Source organism: Crocodylus siamensis, chromosome 12 (assembly GCF_052110815.1).
Source record: "Crocodylus siamensis isolate JL-2025a chromosome 12, ASM5211081v1, whole genome shotgun sequence".
NCBI classification, from domain to species: Eukaryota; Metazoa; Chordata; order Crocodylia; family Crocodylidae; genus Crocodylus; species Crocodylus siamensis.
The window spans coordinates 4,200,423-4,212,937 of NC_143406.1; the positions used below are offsets into that span (position 1 = coordinate 4,200,423).

At 42.3% G+C, this 12,515-nt stretch overlaps 1 protein-coding gene across 2 annotated transcripts in view; it reads right to left on the reverse strand.

Moving 5' to 3' along the window:
* Positions 1 to 12,515, reverse strand: part of TMCO4 (transmembrane and coiled-coil domains 4) — a 67,493-nt gene that overhangs the window by 22,464 nt on the left and 32,514 nt on the right. For both annotated transcript variants that reach the window (XM_090024308.1, XM_090024309.1), the window contains exons 9-13: positions 11,213 to 11,377; positions 10,160 to 10,296; positions 6,372 to 6,456; positions 2,415 to 2,532; positions 662 to 779 (exon numbers count right to left, since the gene is read on the reverse strand). In XM_090024308.1, the coding sequence (XP_089880434.1) occupies positions 662 to 779; positions 2,415 to 2,532; positions 6,372 to 6,456; positions 10,160 to 10,296; positions 11,213 to 11,377 (623 nt within the window). The remainder of the gene's footprint in view (positions 1 to 661; positions 780 to 2,414; positions 2,533 to 6,371; positions 6,457 to 10,159; positions 10,297 to 11,212; positions 11,378 to 12,515) is intronic.

Sequence of the window (12,515 nt, forward strand, 5' to 3'; positions counted from 1 at the left end):
TTAGATCCAGCACCAAAATCCAAGCCCAGCAACAAATAGCACTAAGCTCCATAGCTCCAGACTCAAATTCAACTATCGCGATACTTGCTGTTGCACTGAAACCAGGACCTCAACAACCCAGCTAAGTGGACTGAGGTGCAAAGTCAACCGCCTTGCCCAAGAATGTGAAAAGTTCTAGGACGATAAAACTGTACCATCATCCCAGTGTGCAGTCATGTTCCAATGCAAGATTTCTCAGTCTTGGAGTTGCTGCAGTGATTGACAGATCTGGGAATAGACTTCAGGAGTTTAGGCTCCCAGTCCTGTGTTCAGCAGGCCAGACTGCTTTTCTAGAGGCAACACAACTTGTACTGGTGGGAGAAAAATGGGCATTCTGCCCAACACGACATTTCAGAATTAAAAAAAAAATCCCCAATGGAAACAAAACAGCTACATGGAATAACATTCCGATTCTAGCTTTCATCTGGTCTCTGACACAGGGTTTTTGCTGGAGTCATAGATGGCTATGAGGCGAGAGCACCTAACCTGGGAAGACTGGAGCCCTCCTCAGAGTTGCTTTCTTTTTGGAGGTTTATCCTTTCTCCAACTGCTGAGCACATGGCTATAAACATTTGAGTTAAGGAACAGGTAAAATGCTAAGAATACGAAGAGTGCTACTCACTATCGATGAAAGGTCCACATTCACCATTCTCCTGTCATCCAAGTTGACTGGCTGAAGGCCTGCAACGTTAAGCTTCACAGAGGAGGTCCGGTATACAAAGCTCAGCAGCCAGTCCCCCCTAGGAAGACAGTAAAACACAAATGAGACAAATGTTAAGCCTGAAGCAATCCATTAAGGCACTGAGGGAATCTAGAAATGAGGGGGATCAGGAAGTGCAGCTAATGATGGTTCAACCACTACTGCACCTTCGACTGACCTGGAATCAAAGCAGGAATAGCATTCTGAGTAAGAGAACTGAGGTACCCGTGTCCTCTTGAGACACCTTACACTCACAAATCACCTTTATGACTTCCCTAGGATTCCTCCCCAGAGCCCAAGGCAGGAAAACCACTACGTCTCCAATTTCAGGTGGATGTTTTACCAGGAAAAACAGCATAATCCTGTCTCACGTTCCAGATATTCTCACAGAAAGCCCCCTTTTCTCTCTGAGTCACCCCTCCCACTACCCTTTGTGCATCTTTAAATGCAACATCTCACGGGATTGTAGCCAAACAACGTACTGGGATATTCGCCTGGAACCTTATCACCTTCTCATTCCTACATGAGAGCAACGGCGCTGCAATTTATTTATTGTCTGTTAATCAGTCAAGTCATGGGGTTTACCAAGTAGAAAAAGACTCACTGGAACATGAAACGTATTTTATTTTAGCAGTGCATTCAGGTTTTGAAATTTATAATAAGATTATTTCCTTTACTTTTCAGGAAATTAATGTACTGTGCTTTTCACACTGAAATAAATAGCAGTTATTGTGCTATGTGGAGATGAATAATATTGTCAAGGCAAATTCGGCTATTCACATAAATTGCTAAGCAGTGATAGTTTCTTGGAGGAAAACAGAAGCACTCGCTGATCCCTCAGTAACTAATCTACAGGAGCAGCAGTTGTTCTTTCTGTTATGTTACATGACATTATAAAGTATTTTGTGTGCACATCTGGTATCTATAAAAGCTCACATGATTCAAAATAAGCAAAAATAGCATTTCCCAGATCAACCAGGGAAATGAATTTAATGAAAGTTTGTGGTTTTAATCTCAAGTGACCATCTTTCCAATTTTTCTCCACCGTTTGTTTGAAGGTATGTAAAATAACAGAAAAGTACTACATGTATATAAACACACCCCTATTTCCCCCCATGTATATTATGAATTCTGTATGTTGATGCATACATACTGTACATCGAAGGGTGTAAACATAATATTTTCTATTATTTGACATGCACACGCTCGCACTGATTTATAGGGAAATTGGTATTTCTTTAGTGTTTTGACATCTGTAAATTCATATCAGTACTTGATTTTAATTTGTAGTGAATTTCACAGCTGGATTCTCATTGACAATCCTTTCACATGAGACTTCAAGAGAAGCTTAAAGAGAGCATTACATTTATACCCACCTTGGAGGTATCTTACACTGCCAGAGTAGTATAAATTTGTCTTAGTGTGAATAAGGACTAAGAACTAAACACCAAGCCTCCTCTTGTTCCCTGGAGACCATCAAAGCCAACTAAAGGCTATCTTAAGAGGGAATGAACAGCACAGGAAAGGGCCGTCAGCTGAGAGTGCCTTAACACTTCAGTCTCTGGGTTTGTTGGACCAATGTTTTCACTAGCTCCAAAACTATTCTCTTACGAAATGGTTAAAAGGAATGAAGCGACCCAACCAGCATGAGATGAGGGACTGCGATTCTACAGACCTGCAGTAGCCATTTATGATCCTTCCTGATACCACTTTAGTGCAAGCTTTCCAGTACTTGGCTTCTCCCTCTACTGGAGCTCCCAATAGGACCACATCCTCGATGATTCCTTCAGAGTCTAGAAGGATGACAAGCAGCATTTCTTGTTAGGACAAGATATAGTTACTAGAATCCCATCCCATGTACTATGTACGCTGCCAAATGCACTCTCCACTGCTAAACAGTGTCTCACTGTGCCTAGGCCTTGATCTGGATAGTTTACTTAGTTTATATAACAAGAGATTTTGGGTCATGAACAAATAAAAGTGAGAGCAACTACCTAGTGCATCAAGTCATGACCCAGGAGGTGCTGATTCCTTAACACCACTACAGACCACTTCTTTGCCCTAACAGCAGTAATGACTTGGAGCCCAGAGCAGAAAAGCATCATTCAGCCCCATTTGACTATGATGCAAATTCCAGCTCCTGACAGGAATCCCAAATGAGCTTGCTGGGCATTGTTTCTTAATTACAAAACAAATTTCCCTCATATTAAGAGACTGGAGAACAGCAATCTCATTTTGTTAGCTTAATCTCTGAAAAAGAAGAATGCTGCATTTGCGAGCAGTGGCAATGAAAAAAACCAGAGCCATGTGCATGGGAAAAAAATTCCAGTCAGGATAATAAATCTCTTATCAGTAATGTAAGCCAACTGAATGAACAAGTAGCTCACGCATCAGGATCCTTAATACTTGAGCTAAGCTTCGTTTTGGAAATCCTTTGTGCTGCTTGTTTCCTTCTTAAAATGAAGATGCTCAACCTTAGTATATAAGGAGCGAAGCCTGAGAATATAGATCACTGATACACCTGGTTATGACCATGCTGCTTAATCATACATGTCCCATGGTCCACAAATCTTTGACCGATGAAGGATAGTAAAGCCCATATGCACAAGAAGATGAAAAATATAATGATTCTGGACAAAATGTGCAAAGAAAAGATTCAGGCAGTCAGCCCCTCTTGGGTTTAATACATTTTGCAGCCTCTTTTTGCTTCTGACTCATGAATATCATTGATTCCTTCCAGACAAGTGAAAAGGAAAAAAGCTTTTATTCCACTTGTCCAAATGCTTAGATAATATGCATTCTAGTGGGATTTGGTATGAGAGTATCGGGGGGGTCCAATGAGATTACCAATTCCCACTGCCTGCAAGCTACTAAATAATATTTCTGTAATGAGAGCAGCTCCATTCGTCTAGTGAAAGGAAAATAGTGCTGGAAATGGCATGGGCAATGCAAGCTGAACCTGCAAGTCATGACCACTTTTTGGGATCAATTTTGTCATCTTTCCAATAGGGATTTGGAAGGTTACATACATGGGGCTTTATTGGGCTGAAGATGGAGATACGTGGTAGAAAGACACTATCATCACCTATACTATTCCATGAAACCCTATGTTCATTATTAATATAACATATGTAATGTGTGACTTTTCACTTCTGTTCAATATACTATTCTTACACACTTGTGGAGAAGAGAACACGGACAACAATACGGGATTGGAATGGATTACTGGAATTTTTATTTCCTGGGCCAAAATTCAAGTGAAGGGAGTATTCCTGTGATTAGGAAAATTGTTCCATTGGATAAGTGGATTAACTGTGTGTAAAACTAGTAATGCAACTTAAGATGAGAAAAACAGCATGGTGTGAATTGGACAGGATTAGTATAAATCAACATCCTGAGGTTTACACAGTAAATCCATACCTTTGGAGCGAGCCAGCATGAAGGCCTTGTAGCACTTACTAGTCGAGGAAATGGTGCCCAGCACAGCCGAGGTGCCTACTACAAAGAGCTGGGAAACTCCCCCACCCTGTTTCCACAAATTCTCTTCTAACACTGCCATGGAATGGCCCCTGGAGTCTGTATACAACAGAGACTGGGGAGACTTAGCCCGAGGTTGATTTTATATGAATCTTTAGCGTCCAAATCCAAACCAGACCCAGATGTCCCAGGTCACTGCTTCCTTTTTAGTGTGGCTTGCTGCTGGAATGTGCATTTGAAGAATTCACTGGCCATCTGCACTAAACATGTTGCTTTCAGTCTCTCGAGCAACTCAGCTTTCATAATTCAATTAGAGAGCTGGAAATCAATGTGCAGTGGGGAGCTGCTGTGCTATGTAGTTATGATGCTCAGATTTCTTTAGAATGGCAACAAGCCAAAATAACCCTAATGATTCCCTTTCACGTGTTACTTAGCCATGGTGCTGTGCTGTCCCATTGAGGGAGACTGCAGGCTATTAACGGCTAACGAAACCCTGAAAACATCTCAGTCCTTGACATTTTCAGACCACTGAGGACAAAAAAGTAAATGTGGGGCCCGATATGGGATTGAGTTTCACCACAGAGAACGCAGAGGGGCCCTGAGGAAGGTTTCTTTTGCTGCAAGTGACTGCAGAATCACACCCCGTGCGTTACACCGGTCGGTATCTCTTTCTTTGGGGTTGTTCAACTGAAGCCAGGATTGAAATCTTGGCACATGGCTGTAAACAGAAAGGAAGCTGACCTTCTCCTTCGTTCCCTCATGCTGGCTTAATGCTTGCTAGTGAGTATTTGCTTGGCTAAAGCTCCCTACTTATTAGCTACATTCTGTGAGGCTAAATGGTTAATGAATTAAATTGGCTATGGGGGAAGGCTGCATACACACGACTGACTCAACTTCAACATGCAATTTACATCAACTGATCATTATGACTTTATTCTTTTTTTCTGAATTAAAAATAGAATCTATTAATAAACAAAAACCACACTGATAATAAACTGACAGATGGTTTTATGCCTGACTTTAGGGAAAAATTACCATGAAAATAGCAAATGACAGCAGCATTTCAATGACTTAAGTGGAAGGGAGGACTCATGGAATCAGATACAATAGCTACAGAGAACTTCCAATAAAGGCAAAGCATCTTCTGCCAAGTTCACAGCGAAGCGTGGGAAGCTCACAAACAGATCCACCAGCCAAACATCACAGGATATCAGGAGAACTGTTTGCAGACAGATGGCCAAACACTACTGTGGGTTACACTGGTGTTAGGTAGAAGCAACTCTATCTAAGTCAGTGGAGGGATCCCGCATTTACATTGTGTAAGTGGCAGCAGTATTTCACTCTGCGTGTATTTCAAAACTACGCTGTGGATTTATATCAAAGGAAACATCCCGGGAAATAAATATCAGCGGCTGCAAACTTACCTGCAACGAATATAAATTCACTAGGGCAGAAATTATTCATGCCTACTTTTGCTGCCTTCCAGAACCGGCAGATGCTGTTTCGCAGGCTGTCTTTGGCTGGAGTGGTGGGGGAGCTCCGAGACAGAATAAAATAGGAAACTATGGTCCATACCTTTCAGCATCACTGCATCCCACAGACCACTGCCCTTCATGGATTATATATACTACTGACAGAAAGGAGCTGAGCTGTGAGACCACATGTTGCCTTGCTGTTTTAATATGCACTGATCCGTAGGTCACTTCATGTGAGCTTTGCCCTGGGGTCTGAATTACTCCTGTGCATTGCAGTGGTCTAGTCATGTGTGCACTGCTCAAACCTACTGAATACCTGGTATTTGCAGAAAAGAGCAGGTTCCATCTCTTTTGGCCTAACACTAAATAATCCCTACACTTTCCTTGCAGAGCTGTCTACATAGATTCGCAACCACCAATACCTGGCACCTTTGTTGAATGATTCAGAAAAGTAGCCATGAACAGGACGTGGAGACTGGACTATTCTTTCAGCCCCGGAGGGCTGTCCATCCAGGTTCAGAGTGAAGCAGCGTGAGGTTGTGGTGTATGACTGTACTGTCTTTCTATGGCTACAGTAGAAGCTTGGCTCTCCTGAGTCACTGGCACAACATCCACCACCAAATTCATACAGAAATGCAGAAGAAGAATAAATGGGAAGCAAGTTAATTGTTGGACCCTACCTTTCTCTTGAGCCATCTCTTGAAGGCAGAAGTAAATGACCCTTGCACCCAGACTGAAGCCAATCAAGGTAACAGGCCGCATGCCCTAGGAGAGAGAGGCACAGGCAAAAAAAAGGCAGGTAAAAAGGTTGCTAAATATTCCCATAGACCTGGGAAGAAAGGGCTGGGAAGCAGTGACCCTTTGGCCATGATCCAAATAAGCATTTAAGCACAGGCTTAAACTTTTCAGCATGTAAGCAGTGCCATTGACTACCATGGTTCTCTTTATCTTCTTTCAGTTAAGCACAGTTTACATTTAATTTAATTTTAAGCTAAGTGCTTTGCTGGATCAGGGCCTACATTCTTTCCTTCTACTTTAGTAATGTCAAGGTCCTCAAAATGCCTCTAAGAAAGCTCCTTTTAACAGAATAATACGTTTGCTTACTCACTTGCTGTTTTAATTCACAAGGATGCAAAACCACATGTGGCAAAGGAACGACAGATGTGCTGGAAAGCGTTTCTTTTTGAGGCAGTGAATCAAGCTCAGATACAAGTTTGTATGAACTCCTTGGTTTTGTTACAGCAACTGCTGCCATCTTCGTGACTAGGGGAAAAAACGGCTTCCACCTCACTATGGCATTTTAAAGCCTTCTTCCTCCATGAACTCACAACTGCCACTAAATGAAAAGTACTGGCAGAGCTGTGCAAGGAGGCAGCGTGATGCCTTTCCAATGCCTGTTGGGTTAATGGATCTGGCAGGTCACATATGTTCTCATAACTGTTAACGCTGCCCAGCAAGCCATTTTCCATGGAAAGGCAAACAGAGGGGCTTATGCTTATATGATTGTCATTAGTGTATGTTTTCCTAGGCTTAGCCAAGATGAGGAATAGATGTAAGCAAATCAGGTTAAGCTTAATGCAGACAAGCTAAAGGGGGGGTTTCAGGGAAACTATCTACAGGACTCATCAGGGTCAGTATGTGCTCCATGCATTTAACATGAATGCTGGGAACTTGTTAATGAGGTTCCTGAACTCTGCCTCCCATAGTTCTAGTTGTCTGCAGGGCCGTTTACAGTCTCCATTTGGGGAGAAAGAAAAATTCTCTCCCCAGGCTTTTGTGACACTTTCCCCTGTTCTGGACCACTGTAATGCAATCCTTCTGTATACAGCCTTAAAGACTATATCACTGGGTTTGAGAGTCTGACTTTCCTCTCATTTAAAGCAGTTTAAAATCAGGAGAAGTTCAACTGGCACTAATGGAACCGACAACTGATATCAGAAAGACAAAAATCAGATGTTGAATGGCCTGCAGGAGATATTGGACACATTTTTTCTTTCACTTTTTCTGTGTAAAGGTACTAATGAACAGAGCCATTTCCTCCTTACACGGATATAAACAGGGATAAAAATCAGGCTCAATGCTGGCATCCCTAAAAGTAAAATCAATATCAAGAGGCAAAATAAAACAAATATTTCAAAGGGAAATTCCATTTTATTTTGAAATTTCCAATTGAAAAGTTGCATCAAAACCAAAGCTTTCCTGGGGGGAAAAAATGGGTTTTGATGAAACTCCATTCCTTGGCAGGAATTTTTGGTCCATTTTTTGGCTGGAAAATGTTGACCCACTCTATCTTTCAAGCTGTATAGCTGCTGTCTTGCTTACTGTTAGGAAGACGTGATGTGGGCCTTCTACCCCAAGTGAGTAAGATTTTATTTTAAAATACCTCAATAAGAATTTCTATTAGCTCAAAAAGGGAGAGATATTAAAAATCAAAAGTGGGTTTTTTTGGCTCCGTGATGAACAGGGATCCTAGCTTTGTCCAATAAAAAATCCCCAATTTTTGGATTAAAAAGTAACCCAAAATCCACATTCCCCTGATCAGAATGAAATACCACTATATCTATCTATCTATTAGGGTGTTTCATTTTGATCAGGGAAAAATGTGGATTTTGGGGTACTTAATTTGATCTGAAAATTGGGGATTTTTTTTAATCAGAGAAAACTTTTATATCAGAGAATTTTAAAAAAAAAAGTTTGTTCTCATTCTCCTCCAAGCTTGCTTTAACAGGTGATGGGTCCAGAAACTTATTGTTAACAAGGATCTACAACAAAGAAGGAATCTGAGCTTTAACCACAACCAAAAGGTAGAAGACAGTATGAAATATAGTCAAAGCAAATTTATTTCAAACAAGGCCTTTCTTTATTGCCTTTCCTTCGGTCTGTTTTTATTAGCAATGAAATCTGCTGCTTCCACTCTGTTTCACAGTTATTTATGACATTCAGTTCTCTTCTATGGCTCCCCTACGGCTCATCTGTAGTAGACACTGACTAGCCTATCTGTAAACTGGACGTATGGCCATTAGAGCTAGGCCTGCACTCATTACCTCCACATTGGCAACAACACAACTAATACCAGCAGGAGCTGGGCAGAAATTTAATTTCAGATTTGTCAGATGGGAGTGATGCTCATATTACAGAACTGGTTTTACTGGGTCTTTTCCTTGAGGTGCCAGCCCACGGCAGTTCTCTCGCAGCTTATTCCAGTGCACCTTCTGCTGTTCCTCTACCATCCCCTCTCCCCCATGTTGTATGTGCAGATCTTTCTCTCACTCTTCTCATGTGAATTCCATCTTTTCCCTCATGCCTTTTGTTTGCCTCCAAGCAGAAGCAGATGATAAATGAGCATCATTGTGCCTGTGGACCCACAAAGCACTGGAGAAGGCAACAGGCAAAAGCCTGTTATTCACAACATTATGCTAATCCTATGCCACTGCTTTTGTGCTCTGTGGAAGCAGGGAGCATAGGTACTTCATGGGAGTCTTTTTAGCTTGGGTGCTGAATAACTACAGAGGTTTAGAGGGAAAAATTCAGGCTAACTGGGATCCCTAAATGTGGAATAAGCCATTTCTTTCTTATTCTCCTCCAAGTGGCTTTAACAGATCTTTATTTGAGACTGATAATGGGTGAATTTCTGAGCTTGCATCAGTTTGAGATTAGTAAAGAAATAAGAGCCAATATTTTCAATGAAATTACTTCAGCCATGTAGCTCAGGACAGAATTTGACTCATCCTACCAGCTATGCAAGAAGATGCTAAGTAATTTTCCATTGTCCCACACAGCCAATACCTCTGATCTCTCAATGCATCTTTCAGCTGTCTGAGCTCTCCCTCCCTTTCTCATTCTCCACATTCTCTGCCTTCACTCCCCTACTACCCAAACTGGGTCAAGTGGCATGGCAGTTATGCAAAGAGGAGTCTTCACACCAATTTTCAGTCCTGACCTGCTTTAGACATAAGTCCACATTGCAGGCAGTGAACAACTCAATTTCCTCTTATTCCCATCAGCCGACAAACTTCTTAGATTCAACATATTTTTGACAAAATCCAGACACTGCAGTATGTTTCATGTCAAGACTTTCACTGTAAGGATTTTGGTTCCTGTCCTTCAGTACAGGTAGACCTCATTTGCAAAGAACAGTGTGTAGGCATTCAAACTGACTCTCTCTCCGCCTGTCAGAGCTTCCTAGTAAACACTTGCTGTCTGATCTCTTCAATATTTATCCAAGATCGGGGTTACATGAAACCCAAGTTGGCAACTTCTGGTCAGCCCTGGTCTCTCCTCTTTTTCCTACATGGGACTGAGACACAGGCTAGTGTTCATGTATCAAATTCGGATTTTTCAGCCTGTTTATTTTCTTCCCCGTAGACAAGTACCTCCTGCTGTCGACTAGCACAGCTGTAACACATCATGACCCAGGGCCTCTCTTAGATCACAATTCCTTCCAGGTGTAATAACTGGAGCCAATTACCTGCTGTCGACTGAGCAGTATATGTGCCAGATGCTTGCCCACTTCGGCCGACCGATGCAGGCACACTCCCCAAGGGTTGTCAATGACGTTGGCCACAGTGAGGAGTGAGGCTGGCCATGTCAGGGCTGTCACGATGCCTGTGAAGCACAAAGCAAACAGGACAACAAAGTTACACAGGAGAAGGAGTTTGCTGTGTTTAAAAGCTGCACCCAGGACCTTTTGTCTACTTTAACTCTTCTTTCTCAAGAGTTGATCTCAGGAAGGCTGCATGCATGAGGGGAGAACACAGAAAATACTGCCTTCAGATGTAACCTATGCACATAATGTGCACAGACAGAGAGAATGTGATAGGGAAAATGTGGGGACCGTGGCGCACCATGTTACCATACATGAAAACGGTGCGTGCTGGGTGCAAAGTGTCCAGGTAAAGCTCACAAGGGAACGGTGCACGGGTATAAGTGGAACACAAAGCAATTAAATGCGAGGCAAAGCACAGCATAGGTACACAACACCTTCTGGAGCGTGAATAGATGTAATGCAAGCAGGCATTACACTTGGATGAAATCTGCCCATATGGAAGGCTTGTGTGAAGCATGTGATACAACCCAATAAAACACAGCTTGAACAACATGGAAAGAAACAGCCCCAGAAAAGGGAGAAAAGATGTTTCCAGTTGGGATTTAAAATGACAGGGCAAACTGATGAGGCAGAGAGATCCAGGAAGGTCATTCCACATCACCACAGCTACAGAGGAGAAAGCTCTCCCACCAGCCATGGCGAAAACATTCACAGTGAAAGGAGAATCCTTCCTGTGTCATTGGTCCTGGTGAATTTAACACTCACCCTGGGCGAGCTCCCAGTGAAATCAATGGAATGATTTTCAGAGGTCAAGTTAAGCATGTGGCTAAGCACCTCTGTGGACTTGGAGCCAACATTTGCAAGTGACACTGCTCCTGGGAGAATCCACAAAGAAATGGGAAAGATTCACAACCATCAGGGCTGAAACTACCTGACCAGGCACACCCACTGGCTGGGTATAACTCAGGTTCTTACCTGACAAGATAGTGTATTTCAGAGCTTCCTGAGCCATCATGTTAACCAAACCATTCAGCAGAGAATCCAGAGCATTGCCCAGTTCCATCAGGTACTTGGATTCCCAGGCCAGACAATACTGCTCGCTGGATTGCAACATGCTGGACCACGGTGCAGTGAAACTCCCTGTGAATACAAAGAATTCACTTTTAGAGAAGACTGAAACACTGATTGGCCCGAGGGGCCCAGAAAGAAATGCGAGAGCCTGCCAACTAACAGAACACCTAGGTCTTGCTCAATTCTTTGGGCACTGTATTTGAAAATGTTAGTGGAGCGGGACACGTCTGCACAGACGCTTCATTCTTACAGGATGCTGCATTGGTGCACGGTGCATTGGTTTGACAGCTCTTCCTGATCCAAACTAATCCAGTTCCCCACAGCTGCCCTGCCAACTCATCTTAAACCTAAAAGGAGCTACCATCCACAGGTCTCATCTCTGTGGTCCAATGCTAAGACTGCCAAGAAGGGCATCAATAGTGCTGCTAATGGTGAATATTAAGGATATCCTTTGCACCAAATATGGGACTTGAATTTTATTGTTTGTACTCCCTACTCTTTTAGGCCAAATTCTGACAAGCCGCTGCAAGGAGTATAGCCTAAAATGGCTGAGATGTAGGATTTTACCCTGTAGTGGTTTTTAAGTTCATTTAAAAGTCATTTTTAATCCCAAGGCACACTGTAGAAAGAGCTGAAAATGTTCTGTGCCTGGCAGGAGCTGCTTAAACCTTGTCACATCCATCCCTTCACTCCCAACTGTTTTTCCTGCAGTTTAAGGTTGTTAGGTTTTTTTTACCCTTTAAAAATACTTAAATCTGCCACTTGTCTGCAAATATCCTAAGTATTACAATATAGTATATTAGCTTCTTGGTACTTAGCTTTTGCATGCTGGCTCTGAATTAATAGATCTATTGAAAATTGAGGATGAAAAGCATTTAGAGACTCAGACTGCATATTTACTTCCATTTTATCCTCTAATCAATTCATTCTCTTTAGCTTGTTTTTTTTCCCCAGACGCTAATCAAGAGCAGTAGTGCTTCCTGTCTGTGAGAGTGAGGAATGGATAATGCACACAGTGCCAGTATAATTATTTTTTGGCTGCAAAACAGTAACTGTGCCATCCTCTCTTCTGTCATGGATTCATGGGCAAGACAGTCAGGAGGGGACACAGACAATGTTCATATACCAACTAAATTGTGAAGGGGCAGAATAGGAGTTTGGCTTTTTAATATATTAAGACGCCCTATTGTAATTCCTTTACTGAACA